Source organism: Hyperolius riggenbachi, chromosome 12, assembly GCF_040937935.1.
Source record: "Hyperolius riggenbachi isolate aHypRig1 chromosome 12, aHypRig1.pri, whole genome shotgun sequence".
Taxonomy (NCBI): Eukaryota; Metazoa; Chordata; class Amphibia; order Anura; family Hyperoliidae; genus Hyperolius; species Hyperolius riggenbachi.
Window position 1 is genome coordinate 221,299,763 of NC_090657.1, and position 15,516 is coordinate 221,315,278.

Here is a 15,516-nt window from a genome sequence, read left to right on the forward strand (position 1 = left end):
CTTTGCAAAGTTAACTTTGAATGCATATAGAACTTAGATTCACTTTCAGACAGAATTAATGCAGACAGTCTATTCTAAGAGCACATTAATGACAGTTGCATGAATAGTTTCTTCATTAATCTATGCAGCAAACTGATGAATCTTATGCTGAGATTTGCTTGCTGGCTGGAGTATGCAGGCTTTGCACATATATTCTGCTATATTCCAGTGTCCATATACATCTCACTACACATGCAAGCTGGCTAGAATCCTCAGAAAGATGTTTAGCTGATCTTTTAAGATCCTTTCACAGATTTTTTGACTGTTCTGCCTCTCCAGTCTAAGCACTACAATGTGATCTCTGTAACTCACGGTTGTGTTGAGATGTGTGTAATCGCAGCCTTAGGTAGATTGGCGGACAGTGACTCGATCCAAACGACACCTTGCAGATCGTGAAGAAGTTTATTCAAACTGTGCAGATCATACACCGATGAACAAATGGATAGGTCAAAAAATCATAGTGTGAGCAGCTAGCAGAAGCATGTAGCTGAGATGCAGGGTAGAAGCTAGAATGAGCTAGAAGGAGCAGTGTGGGAGGAGACAAGGAGATCAGAGCAGGGTAAGGGAAGAGAGAGGAGACACACTTGAAAAGGCAAACTATGCATGTGTAACATGACACCAAGGGTTCATCGCTGCTCACAGTGTCTACATCCACACTTAAGGCCAGGTATTCGGCTACCTGCCGGTCCAGGCATTGGTGGAGGGAGGATCCAGAAGCGCTAAGTAGAGGTGTTGGGACTAAAGAATGTCCGCATGTCCGACATCACCATAAGATCGCTGGAGCGTCCTGTCCTTGCCTGCGTGGACATGGTAGAAGGATTACTGGCAGTGGTACCTTTATTGCGTTGTGCTGTGACATCACCCTTAAACGCATTGTAAAGCATAGTTGCTAGCTTGTTCTGCATGTGCTGCATCCTTTCTGCCTTCTGGTGAGTTGGTAACATGTCCGCCACTTTGTGCCTATACCGAGGGTCTAATAGTGTGGCCACCCAGTACAGCTCATTTCCCTTGAGTTTTATTATACGGGGGTCCCTCAACAGGCTGGACAGCATGAAAGACGCCATCTGCGCAAAGTTGGATCTAGATGTACTATCCATCTCCTCTTGCTCTTCCTCAGTGACATCAGGTAAGTCCTCTTCCTCCCCCCAGCCACGAATAATACCACGGGAACGTTGAGCAGCACAAGCCCCCTGCGACGCCTGCTGCAGTTGTTCTTCTGCCGCCGCCTCCTCCTTCACCAAAGAAAAACCTTCCTCATTATCCGAGTCTGACTCCTCTTCCCCACACGACTCTTCCTCCTCCTCCTCCTCCTCTGTGCTGCCGCAGGTGTTGAGGAAACATCTGGTTCTGTTGAAAATTGCTCCCACAACTGTTCCTCCCATAACTGTTCCTCTTCACGTTCCTCCACAGCTTGATCCACCACTCTACGCATGACACGCTCCAGGAAGTAAGCGTACGGGATCAAGTCGCTGATGGTGCCTTCACTGCGACTCACCAGGTTGGTCACCTCCTCAAACGGCCGCATGAGCCTGCATGCATTTCGCATGAGTGTCCAGTTGTTGGGCCACAACGACTGGGTCTCCACCTGGAATTGTGCTGGTTTATTGTACCATAATCATAGAATAAACACATGACGTTTCGGCCTGCGGCCTTTATCAAGTGTTACAAACACCAAGTAAAAACTCACATATAAATCACAAACTGTGTCTTATAACACACCCCTAAGGGCGGGCACCTTGCTCAATTAGAGAGATTTAAAGCAACAGTACATGGAATAAAGTAGGTTACAAAAAACATCTTAAATTCCAATCCTCGTTAAGTCCATCTGGGACCAAAGTGTTTAACCTACTAATCTATCTACTCTCCCTTCTTAGGAGGGTTGTTTCATTGTCCATTGCTTCTCCCGCTGTGACCTTCTCCAATACACACCATCTCAAATAGCTCACCATGTGGTTGCAATCATAAAAATGTTTAGCTACGAGAGAATAACATTTTTTTCAGGGTCATTGATGTACTTCCTGTACAATCTTATGTCACTCCTATGCTGCTCATTGATCCTTACTCTGATGGGTCTGGATGTCTGTCCGACATAGGCCATCCCACACGGACATTTATGAAAATAAATAACATTTGGAGTTACACAGGAAAAATGTCCATTAACCTTAATAGGCGTGCCCTTTGTGGGATGAGCTATGTGGTCCCCTCTAACGATGCCCCCACAATTTTGACAGCTTAAACATGGGAATGTACCATTTTTCTTAGGTAGAAACGTCAATGTCTGTTTCAAATTCTTTTTTATGTCCGCACGGACCAGCATGTCGTGGATACTTTACCTTTTCTGTATACTGAATCTAGATTCAGCACATGTGCCATGCAGGGTACATGTGTCAGCTTTCCCAAATTCACTGCGAAAATGAGATTGCTGCCGTTGTCGCACACCACGTTGCCTATCTCCAGGTGGTGCGGGGTCAGCCACTGATCCACCTGTTTGCTAAGAGCAGCCAGAAGAGCTGGTCCAGTGTGACTCTCCTCTTTGAGGCAAGACATGTCTAAGGTGGCGTGACACCATCGTACCTGGCATGCAGCATAGGCCCTGGGGAGATGGGGCTGTGTAGCTGGAGAGGAGATCGCAGCGCCAGTAGAGTTGAACTGCCACTCAGCCAAGGAGGAGGAGGACGATGATAGCGAAGAGGATGTAGCAGGAGGAGAAGGAGAGGAGGTTGTAGGAGGCCTGCCTGCTGCAAGCCGTGGAGGTGTCACAAGTTGGTCTGCTGCACAGCCACGTACTCCCTGCTTGCCATCGGTCACCAGGTTGACCCAATGGGCTGTGTAAGTAATGTAGCAGCCCTGACCGTGCTTGGCAGACCAGGCATCCGTGGTCAGGTGGACCCTTGACCCAACGCTGTGCGCCAGAGATGACACCACTTGCCTCTCAACTTCACGGTACAGTTTGGGTATCGCCTTTTTAGAGAAATAATTGTGGCTTGGTATCTTCCACTGCGGTGTCCCAATGGTCACAAATTTACAGAAGGCCTCAGAGTCCACCAGCTGGTATGGTAACAGCTGGTGAGCTAACAGTTCCGCCAAGCCAGCTGTCAGATGCTGGGCAAGGGGGTGACTGGCAGAAATTGGCTTCTTCCGCTCAAAGATTTCCTTCACGGACACCTGGCTGCTGTGGGCAGAGGAGCAGGAACCGCTCAAGGGCAGAGGCGGAGTGGAGGAGGGTGGCTGTGAAGGTGCAAGGGAGAATGCGGCTGAAGATGCTGCACCTGAAGGAGGAAGAGGAGAAGGAGGGTGGCTTTTCTTTTGTGTGCTGCTTTTGCTCAGGTGCTCTTCCCATTGCAGTTTGTGCCTTTTCTCATTGTGCCTTTATAAGGCACTTGTCCCTACATGGGTGTTGGCCTTTCCACAGCTTAATTTTTGGAGGCAGAGAGAACAGATGGTATTGCTCCGATCTGAGGCAGACACACTAAAAAATTTCCAAACTGCTGAGCCCCCCTGGGGTGATGGCACTATGGTGGCATCAGCAGCTGACGTTGAAGGGCATGTTGGCTGGCTGTACATAGGTGGCGATACATGCCGCCGGACACTGCCACCAGCTGTTTCTGACGATGATCTCCCCCTGCTTCTTTCAGGAACTCGTCTCCCTCTTCTGAACTGTCCCCCTGTTCATCTCCTCTACTGGAATTTGGGAACATACGTGAGATCCGTATCATTGTCATCATCATAATCATCTTGCCCAGCTTCATTTGCCTCAGACACCTCCAAAACTGCACCAACAGCAGGTACTTCATCATCCCCCTCCGCACACGTTACGTCCATAGTGTCTCCTAACTCAGACATGAGGTGGTGTAACTTGCTTAGCGCCTTCATCTGGTTGTAACAATAATGGCTGTGCATCAGTGATTTCCCCACCAAATAACTCCTGCGAACTGTCAAATGTAGCGGATGTGGTACTTGGAGGAGCGCTGGTGGCTGCGGAAGATGAGGTTTTCTGTGGTAAATAGTCAACCACGTTCTGACAATCTTGGGAGTTAATGGGACGTGCCTTCTTCTAAACACTGTACTTTGGTCCAGGGCCGCACGAAATTACATCAGCACGACCTCGCACAGACCTGCCGGGTGGCCTTCCTCTGGGTCTGCCTCTACCTCTGCCTCTACCTGCTTTGTCAGTTTTGTCCATATCGGGGGGGATGAAGTGAAAGGTATGCACTGACTTGACTAATACAATGTACAGTCACACAGGTGCAGTTAAAAGGTATGTACAGAGTGGTATATCCCACTGCGTGCACTCACGTAGGTATGTGGGTGCACTGAACACAACAGGTAGGTATATGCAGTGATGAGGTGGGTGCACTGAACACAACAGGTAGGTATATGCAGTGATGAGGTGGGTGCACTGAACACAACAGGTAGGTAGATGCAGTGATGAGGTGGGTGCACTGAACACAACAGGTAGGTAGATGCAGTGATGAGGTGGGTGCACTAAACACAACAGGTAGGTATATGCAGTGATGAGGTGGGTGAACTGAACACAACAGGTAGGTATAAGCAGTGATGAGGTGGGTGCACTGAACACAACAGGTAGGTATATGCAGTGATGAGGTCGGTGCACTGAACACAACAGGTAGGTATATGTAGTGATGGGTATTACAATGTGCACCTGTCACACACAGACAGGTAGCGGACAGGCACAGTGACACTGCATCTACCTGTTTTGTCAGTTTTGTCCATATCGGGGGGATGAAGTGAAAGGTATGCACTGACTTGACTAATACAATGTGCAGTCACACAGGTGCAGTTAAAAGGTATGTACAGAGTGGTATATCCCACTGCGTGCACTCACGTAGGTATGTGGGTGCACTGAACACAACAGGTAGGTATATGCAGTGATGAGGTGGGTGCACTGAACACAACAGGTAGGTATATGCAGTGATGAGGTGAGTGCACTGAACACAACAGGTAGGTATATGCAGTGATGAGGTGGGTGCACTGAACACAACAGGTAGGTAGATGCAGTGATGAGGTGGGTGCACTAAACACAACAGGTAGGTAGATGCAGTGATGAGGTGGGTACACTGAACACAACAGGTAGGTAGATGCAGTGATGAGGTGGGTGCACTGAACACAACAGGTAGGTAGATGCAGTGATGAGGTGTGTGCACTGAACACAACAGGTAGGTATATGCAGTGATGAGGTGGGTGCACTGAACACAACAGGTAGGTATATGTAGTAATGGGTATTACAATGTGCACCTGTCACACACAGACAGATAGCGGACAGGCACAGTAACACTGCATGCGCTCAACTCACGTAGGTAGGTGGGTGCACTGGGAACAACAGCTAGGTAGGTATATGCAGTAATGGGTATTACAATGTGCACCTGTCACACACAGACAGGTAGCGGACAGGCACAGTGACACTGCGTGTGCTCAACTCACGTAGGTAGGTGGGTGCACTGTGAACAACAGCTAGGTAGGTATTAGCAGTGATGGATATTACAATGTGCACCTGTCACACACAGACAGGTAGCGGACAGGCACAGTGACACTGCGTGCGCTTAACTCACGTAGGTAGGTGGGTGCACTGTGAACAATAGGTAGGTAGGTATATGCAGTGATGGGTATTACAATGTGCACCTGTCACACACAGACAAGTAGCGGAATGGCACAGTGACACTGCGTGCGCTCACGTAGGTTGGTGGGTGCACAGTGAACAACAGGTATGTATATGCAATGATGGGTATTACAATGTGCACCTGCCACACACAGACAGGTAGCAGACAGGCACAGTGACACTGCGTGCGCTCAACTCACGTAGGTAGGTGGGTGCACTGTGAACTATAGGTAGGTAGGTATATGTAGTAATGGGTATTACAATGTGCACCTGTCACACAGACAGGTAGCAGACAGGCACAGTGACACTGCGTGCGCTCACGTAGGTGGGTGGGTGCACAGTGAACAACAGGTAGGTATATGCAGTGGTGGGTATTACAATGTGCACCTGTCACACATACAGGTAGTCACCGAATGTGCTGGGCCTGGCAGTGGCACACACAGTATGAATTATCAAGGCTGTCTATGCAACACAAGTGTCAGTGGGAAACACAGAAAAAAAATAGATCACAAGAACAAGATTAGTTCTCAAAAGAGCTGTTGTGGGGTGCTATTTTAGCAATAAGAATCAGCAAGGAGCAAGCTAAGAAGCCTACAAGAGCCTAACTAATCTCTCCCTATCAGAGAGTCTGTAAAAGCTATCCCTTCTCTATTTACTGCAGGCACACGAGTGAATAAAATGGCCGGCGATGCCTGCCTTTTATAAGGGGGGGAGTGGCTCCAGGAGGGAGCATAGCCTGATTGGCTACAATGTGCCTGCTGACTGTGATGTAGAGGGTCAAAATTGACCCTAATGGTGCACTATGGGGGCGAATCGAACTTCTGGTAAAGTTTGCAGTTCTCCGCAATCGCGAACCCTCCGGAAGTTCGCCTGGAACCGTTCGCCGGCGAACTGTTCAGGCCATCAGGCGGTGCCGTGGCAGGTTCAGCTTGTGCTCACTTTCCAGCGACGCCGAGGCACCACCTGAGCAGCAGAAATGACCCACGGTTTTCCTTGCCGCTTTCAAAAGAGTGTCCATCCCCTGGTAGGTGCGCAGAAATTTCTGCACCACCAGGTTCAGGACGTGGGCCAGACAGGGGATGTGGGTGAGGTTTACCCTGTCGATGGTGGCAACCAGGTTGGCCCCATCTGAGCAGCATCTCCAGTCTCAATGAACACCCTGACCCCTGCTGTTAAACATTCCAGACAGCTTTAAGTGTGGATATGGCCTTTAACTAGTTAGTGACCGCCCAACGCCAATGGGCGTGGCCGCGGCGGCAGCCCCAGGACCGCCTAACACCAATTGGCAACAAGTCCTGGGGCTGAAGTTTGCAGGAGATCGCACACAGGCTGTGCGCACATCTCCTGCTCGGGGGGCGGAGCTCCGCCCCACCTTCAGTCTCCGAGCTGCAATAGCCGCTCAGGAGACTATTAGACGGTGAAACCGCTGTCTTTACACACTGTACAGCGCTGCAATCAGCATCAGCACTGTACTGGGGACAAGAGTGTGACACGGCTGTCCTCCTGGGGAAGAAGAGTGCGATCTGCTCTCATAGGCAGAAGCCTATGACAGCCGATCACCAGGATTGGCTGGCTCGCGGGAGGGAGGGGTTTAGAAAAAAAAAAAGCTATATAGTAAAAAAATACATTTAAAAATGTATTAAAATAAAATTAAACGGGGGGGGGGGGGGGGGGGGGCGGTTAGACCCCACCAACAGAGAGCTCTGTTGGTGGGGAGAAAAGGGGACGGAATCACTTGTGTGCTGTGTTGTGCGGCCCTGCAGCTTGGCCTTAAAGCTGCAGTGGACAATTAGCAGAAAAAAGGCCTGGTCTTTAGGGGGGTTTAACACTGCGGTCCTCAATAGGTTAAGGACTAATTCATCCTGTGAGCCAGCAATGTTGGAAGCCACTTGGTGTGGGGACCAGCCACATCAATTGCAATAAGGCAATGTGCGACTTGATTTCCAAACGGGGGCCACGCGAGTTCAGCTTCTACCCTGATTACTGATGCCTATTCATGAGAAAATCAACCGCCTTCACTGCACCCCAGCGTCTCCCGCCCCCCCTTGCTCTTAAGAGGCCGGCCTGTATGTTGAGGTACCTGCATGAGTGGTGTAGCGTGGGTTATGACTGAGGGTTAGTGTAGCCTTTTAGGAGCAGATTTAACCATTTTAATTGGTTTTATTATTGTTGTTGGTGTTTTGGTTATCAATTAAAGGCCGTTTTGTATTTTTCCTAAATCTATTTGAGTCATGATGGCTTCTTCTTTTTCCACAAGCACTTTCTTTTGGCAACGTGACTACTGCGTTTATCGCAGTGTATAGGAGGGTGTATGTGTGATTGAGATGCCAGGGAGTTATTACTCATACGCTTTTTTAGATTTCGTCTAAAAACATTAAGTGTGAGTGAGTGGCGGATGTGTTGAGGGAGAGTGTTCCAGAGAAGAGGAGGGGATCGGTAGAAGTCTTGTAAGCGGTAGTGAGAAGAGGTGACCAGAGAAGAAGACAGGAGAATATTGTTGATTTAGATAGGTTGTAAAGAGCTTTGTAGGCGAGGATAAGGAATTTAAATTGTATCCTTTGTGTAAGTGGCAGCCAGCAATAAAATGTGAGTGCAATATTACAGCTGGGACTGTATCTGATATATGAATTGGAGTGACATTAATTTTAGAGAAAGCATGCCATAAGTATTGAGCTGTATTTCTCTCACAGACTGAGAGAAGGCTTGCAGAGTCCTTTATATGTGTTGTTTTTTCAGTACTGCAATATTTGTTGAGGGACCTGGCTTGACTTATGGATGAAATGGCAATACTAAAATTACTTGCAGGAGTACACACTGCTGTCGCTATACTAGTTGGGAACACGGCATTAGTTCAGTAGATAGTTCAGTAGATATGGAGGAGTTTTTGACTTTACATTTTCCAGTGTAAAAGGGTGAAGACTCACAGGGTTTTTTCATACTCAAAGGCAACTTTATTTTATATGTATACTGTATTTATCCACACTGATTTTGTATAATTTCATAGAGAAATTGTCTTACATTGTTGTCTGCTTGGCCGCAGATTGGTGTCTCCGGCTGTGTTTCGTTTGTGCTCATGATGGTACTGATAACTATTCCTGAATCCTGATAAAGGAAGAAATTATTAAATCAAATTAGTCACTTATACTTATTGTTATGTTACCAGCAATCAGGGCAGTTTCTAGGCTAAATTGCACCCATTGCAAGGGTGTAAAAATCGCCCCCCACTCCGTGGAACCAGGTATAGGTGCCTGTAGTATAGGTTAGCCAGGGTAGTCAGGCATAGTTGTCCCCAGTATAGGTTAGCTACATGTATAGGGTAGCCCAAATAATTGCCACCAGTATAGGTTTGGTAGGTAGGTGCCTTCAATATATGTAATCAGTATAGTTGCCCCAGTATAGGTTAGATAGGTAGGTGTCACCAGTATAGGCTAGATAGGTAGGTGTCACTAGTATAGGTTAGCTAGGTAGGTGCCTTCAGTAAAGGTTAGATAGGTAGGTTCCCCGAGTATTGGTTAGATAGATAGCCAGTATAGTTGCCACCAGTATAGGTTAGATAGGTAGGTGCCCGCAGTATAGGTTAGGTAGGTAGGTGCCTGCAATATAGGTTAGATAGGTAGATGCCCCGGGTAAAGGTTAGATAGGTAGGTGCCCGCAGTATAGGTTAGAAAGGTAGGTGCCCCCAAGTATTGGTTAGATAGCCAATATAGTTGCCCCCAGTATAGGTTAGATAGGTAGGTTCCCCCAGTGTAGGTTAGATAGGTAGGTGCCTACATTTAGGTTAGATAGGTAGGTGCCTGCAGTATAGGTTAGATAGGTAGCTGCCCGCAGTATAGGGTAGATAGGTAGGTGCCGCGAGTATAGGTTAGATAGGTAGCTGCCCTGAGTATAGGTTAGATAGGTAGGTGCCCCCGAGTATAGATTAGATAGGTAAGTGCAGGAGGGGGGGCAGCGGCGGGGGAGCGGGTATAGCATAGTTATAACTCACCTTTCACCGCCTATCCCCCGCAGCCTCGATCTCCTTTCTCTCCCGGCATCTGTCACATTGGTAATAGTGCCCCCTGTGATGATATGCGGTCATGTCATCACAGGGGGCACTGTTACCAATGCGATCAATGCCTGGAAGAGGAAGGAGATAGAGGCTGCGGGGGATCGGCGGCAGAAGGTGAGTTGTAACTACTATGCCTGCTCCCCCTCCTGCCGATCAATCTGGTGCCCCAGGAAATTGCATTATTTGCACGCCCATAGAAATGGGACTGCCAGCAATCTGTCACCAGCCCCCTGCTGGGAGAGGAGACTGTGCATAGAGCACTAAAGCCTAAAGCCTCATCCACATGCTAGAAAAATCTGCCAAGGCATAGAAAGAGGTTTATTTTTCTTGCCTAGACCAAGGGCTTGTATACGCACTTAATGGGGGTGTATTCAGCAAATGATGGTAAAAATTCCGTTATGCAGGGTGCACACAGCAATTTTACCGGTAATTCCAATTTTGAAGTAGCACGAGTTACACAACTAGTGTGACCCACATTACCTAGGTAACCTGAATTGTGCTAAATGTGCAACGTGCACTACCTCCACGATGAAAGTGCTGGTAACATTGCTGTGCTCGCCCTATGGACCCCAATTTGGCAGTCACTTTCAGAATACTCCCTGTTAGAATTTAAGTATTATATGCTTGAATTTGTAGGCCTCAGTTACTTTAACTGAGTTTAGTTAAAAGACTTGATTTGCAGAGCCTCCCTTTAAGGAGGATTTCTAAAATCACTGCAGAACAGTGTGTTTCTGCTTATACAAGGCCAGAGGATTTTATCTGTCCTCTGATGTGCAGACATAGAGGCAGTCTTTTTCTGTAAACATTGGTGTTTTTATATTTCCTAAAGATAAACAACTGTTCTTCTCAGATTAAGGGACAGGTCACTGGAACATGGAATTTTCCAGGGCATGCGCAGTAAAGACTGTGCTTATCATGATGTCACGGGTTCTTATCAGCCAATAGCAGGCGATGAGTTATTGATCTGTCCCTGCTCAGATGATGTCACATTTAACTCTTTAGAAGTCAGTATAAGAGTCAACGTGGGCTCCCGAGGGACTACTTCTGACTGAGGACTTTATTCACTCCTTTTCCTACTTTCATTCTACATGATCTGTATGCTGTATATATGCCTAGCATAGATGTAACTAAGAGAGGCCTGATCTATCTATTAGGGATAGATCAAGTGATGCAAGGAACGCATAAGATTCTACAGACGGTTTGCTTTGCCGAGGTTAGATATTGCTATTGAACATATCTGTATATTTGTTTTACAAATAAACTCTTGAACTTTGACGATGTCTACAAAGTCCTATCTCCTATGCTGTATGCTGTGATGAGAGTCAAGTTATCACACTTCCTGTGACATGGTGCCAAATGAAGGTGTAGTGTTGTTGCCAATAGCAACCAACGTATAGATTCTTACAATTGGTGCCAATGGACCAAAGAATCAGCAAGGAGCAAGCTAAGAAGCCTACAAGAGCCTAACTAATCTCTCCCTATCAGAGAGTCTGTAACAGCTGCCCCTTCTATATTTACTGCAGGCACACGAGTGAGTAAAATGGCCGGCAATGCCTGCCTTTTATAAGGAGGGGAGTGGCTCCAGGAGGGAGCGTAGCCTGATTGGCTACAATGTGCCTTCTGACTGTGATGTAGAGGGTCAAAGTTGACCCTAATGGTGCACCTTCCGGTAAAGTTTCCGGTTCTCCGCAATCGCGAACCCTCCGGAAGTTTGCCTGGAACCGTTCGCCGGCGAACTGTTCAGGCCATCTCTATCTCTGACAATGGGGCCAACCTGGTTGCTGCCATCGACAGGGTAAACCTCACCCACATCCCCTGTCTGGCCCACGTCCTGAACCTGGTGGTGCAGAAATTTCTGCGCACCTACCAGGGGATGGACACTCTTTTGAAAGCGGCAAGGAAAACCGTGGGTCATTTCCGCCACTCGGGTGGTGCCTCAGTGTCACTGGAAAGTGAGCAGGACAAGCTGAACCTGCCACGGCACCGCCTGATCATAGATGTTCCAACACGCTGGAATTCAACACTGGCCATGTATGAGCATCTGATTGAACAGAGGCAGGCTGTCAACCAGTACCTTGTCAATGCCACCGCGGCCGCCACCTTGTCCGGGACCGGCACCACCCACCTCTAGAGATGGCCGGAACCTCCGATTTTAGGTTTGCGAACCTCCTGTGAAAGTTCGGTTCGCGCCAACTTTCACGAACCGCAATAGACTAGAATGGGGAGGCGAACTTGGAAAACTAGAAACATTTATGCTGGCCCCAAAAGTGATGGAAAAGATGCTTCAAGGGGTCTAACACCTGGAGGGGGGCATGGCGGAGTGGGATAGATGCCAAAAGTCCGGGGAAAAAATCTGGATTTGACGCAAAGCAGCGTTTTAAGGGCCAAAATCACATTGAATGCTAAATTGCAGGCCTAAAGTGCTTTAAAATATCTTGCATGTGTATATGTTACGGCCAGAACCCGAAGTGTGGCCACTTCTAGTTCTGGCCGGCCACTTCGGGTTCTGGCCGGCCAATTTGCGAAGTGGCCGCAGCGCAGCGGCCAATGTTAGAAATGCAAAGCTACACTTATTTTACGGCCGTCTCGCTGCGGCCAAATGTATTAAAAGTTGCTTAAATTTAATTAAATATAGCCGGCGGCGATGTGATAGATGAAGCCGCCGGCTTTCGCACTGCCTCCCCCCCCCCCCGATTCTCTCCCCCCCCCCCCACCTCTCTCCTTGTCCCCGCCTTCCATACAATACGGAGCCGCCGGGAGAGTCGTTCGTCGCGGCAGGGGAAGCAGAGCGGGGAGGCTGCAGACATTGCTTCTGCCAGCGCCCGCTCTGCAGGAACGGCAGGATTCCCCTGCCGCGACGAACGACTCTCGGGGACACGCGTGTCCCCGCCCGGCTGCTCCGTATGTCGTATAGGAGGCAGGGGAGAGGAGAGAGGCGGGGGGGAGGAGGAGAGGAGGAGGAGGCAGTGCGAAAGCCGGCGGCTTCATCTATCACATCGCCGCCGGCTATATTTAATTAAATTAAGCAACTTTTAATACATTTGGCCGCAGCGAGACGGCTGTAAAATAAATGTAAACTTTCCATTTCTAACATTGGCCGCTGCGCTGCGGCCACTTTGCACATTGGCCGGCCAGAACCCGAAGTGGCTGGCCAGAACTAGAAGTGGCCACACTTCGGGTTCTGGCCGTAACATATACATCAATCAGGGAGTGTAATTAGAGTACTGATTCACACTGACACACCAAACTCACTGTGTAACGCATCGCAAACAGCTGTTTGTGTAGTGACGGCCGTGCTGGACTGGTGCGCACCATGGCCAGAGAGCAGGCCGTGGCGGTTTTCAAGCCCATATGGTCGCCGGGCTGAGGTAGCTAAATGACAGAACAGTGACTGTCCAGCTGATCAAATTTGGTCTGTCCCCAATGAAGCAACAACCTTATTATCTTGGATGTGCCCCCCCTCCTGAGACACTCATATAGCTGGCAGTCATTGCTTCATTGTGATACGCAAGCCCCTTCACCGCGGCAAGGTAATGATCACGAAGGGGAATTGGCACATGTACATGCCTTTTGTTTTGTTGTTGCAGCTGCAGTGCAGGCAGAAAAATTAGGCAGGCATGTATACGCACCAGAAAAATTATTATAGCGGCCACTGCTAGCAGTGGCCTTAAAAATTCAGGAATCCGCCTGGAGTCCTGGACCCTGTTGGTTGTGGCGGAGAAGGCAGTCAAGCGGCCTGCAGGCAGAGATGCTGTGTGGGGAGCGACTTAGTCTTGGGGCAGGCAGTCACACGGCGTCCAGGCAGAGATGCTGTGTGTGGGGACTGACTTTGTCTTCGGCAGGCCTGACCGTGCTTTGCAGACCACATGGTCAGATGGTCCCTTGATCCAACGCTGTGTGCCAGAGATGACACCACTTGCCTTTCAACATCACGGTACAGTTTGGGTATCAGTCCGCTCCGGCCCACGTGGCGGTGATTGACAACGCCGATCGCGCAGGCGCAGTACAGAGCGACCTCCAGGTCGCTCTGTCGTCATCGCCGGGGACCGGGTCGGAGCTCCGGCAAACGGCTGCTTGCAGAGATGCAGCGAGGGAGGTCCTGGGAGCTTGGGGCTGGAGGAAACCCCCGGTAAGTAGCGTTTATTTTATTTAAAATTGCCTGACAACTCCTTTAAAGCATCATGTTTGTTTTAAAGAAAAACCTCAATTAAATGTATGTGTATAGTGGACGTGATAAAAAAAAAAAAAAAATTTGGATGGAAAACATTTTTTTTCTGTATTTATTTGTTTATTCTTCTTCACCATCTTCACCGTCTTCACCTTCTTCTCTCCATCTTTTACTTCACCGTCTTCTTTTTCTTTTAAACCATCTTCTTTCTCACCATCATCCTCACCATCTTCTTCTTCACCACCTGGATCTTCTTCTTCTTCACCTGGTTCTTCTTCTTCTTCACCTGGTTCTTCTTCTTCTTCACCTGGTTCTTCTTCTTCTTCTTCACCTGGTTCTTCTTCTTCACCTGGTTCTTCTTCTTCACCTGGTTCTTCTTCTTCACCATCTTCTTCTTCATGTTTTTGTTCTTATTCTTCCTCTTGTACCCAACTTCATTTTTTTTTTAGTGGTGCATGGCAGCAGCCAACAGCAGTTTATTCTGTGGATCCTGGCAGTGGGAACACAGACAGCAGGAGGTTAAATGCAGCAGCAGGAGAAGAAGGAGGAGGAGGAGTGACGTGTGGCAGCAGGTAATGTATCAGGCCATGGTACCTAGCGTTGGTACCACGGCTGTAAATATAACACCAATAAAACAGCAGGAGGTTCCGGACAGCAGTCGTGAAGCCCACATTGTGTCCAATACACAACTGGGACAGCACAGTTTTCAACCCAGACACCTCAGAATTGTTTTTTGTTTTTTTTTTACAACAAAATGTAGCTATTGTAGTGGCGTAATAGCTAGTAGCACATGGCAGCAGCACCTTATTCTGTGGACCCTGGCGGTGGGAACACAGACTGCAGGAGGTTAAATGCAGCAGCAGGAGGAGGAGGAAGTGTGACGTGTGGCAGCAGGTAATGTATCAGGCCATGGCACCTAGCGTTGGTACCATGGCTGTAAAGATAACACCGATAAAACAGCAGGAGGTTCCGTACAGCAGTCGTGAAGCCCAAATTGTGTCCACAACTGGGACAGCACAGTTTTCAACCCAGAGACCTCAGAATTTTTTTTTTACAACAACATGTAGCTATTGCAGTGGCATAATAGCTAGTGACGCATAACTCTGTGGACCCTGGCGGTGGGAGCACAGACAGCAGGAGGTTAAAGTAGGTGCAGCAGGAAGAGGAGGAGGAGGGGAGTAACGTGTGGCAGCAGGCACTGTAACAGGCCATGGCACCTAGCGGCGATACCACAGCACAAACAAAAATAAACAACCGTGAGGCTCCAGGAAGGGGTTGTTCAGCCGCAGTTGGGTTCTCCCCACAACTCGGACAGCACAGTTTGCATCCCAGACGCCTCAAACATTTTTTATTTTTTTTACACAAGAACAGTACTAGTAGCTATTTTGAGGGTGTGTAAAATAGCTAGTGGCAGCAGCGCACATAACGGAGTGGACCTGGTGGTGGTGGGAAAACAGACAGCAGGAGGTTTAATGCAGCAGCAGAAGGTGGTACCACAGCACCTAAAGAAAAACCAGGCCAAATTAGCAGGGGACTGAAGGTTGATGTTGTCAAAAAATAATTCCTAGGCACCTCATGTCCTCCTCTCGCTGACAACAGGGGCCTGGACTGTGCCTTCAATCCAGGCCTGGTTGATCTTCAAAA

At 48.5% G+C, this 15,516-nt stretch overlaps 1 protein-coding gene across 2 annotated transcripts in view; it reads right to left on the reverse strand.

Annotated features, from left to right (window-relative positions):
• LOC137542265 (uncharacterized) overlaps positions 1-15,516 on the reverse strand; it is a 421,807-nt gene that overhangs the window by 247,218 nt on the left and 159,073 nt on the right. For both annotated transcript variants that reach the window (XM_068264050.1, XM_068264049.1), the window contains exon 4: positions 8,675-8,758. In XM_068264050.1, the coding sequence (XP_068120151.1) occupies positions 8,675-8,758 (84 nt within the window). The remainder of the gene's footprint in view (positions 1-8,674; positions 8,759-15,516) is intronic.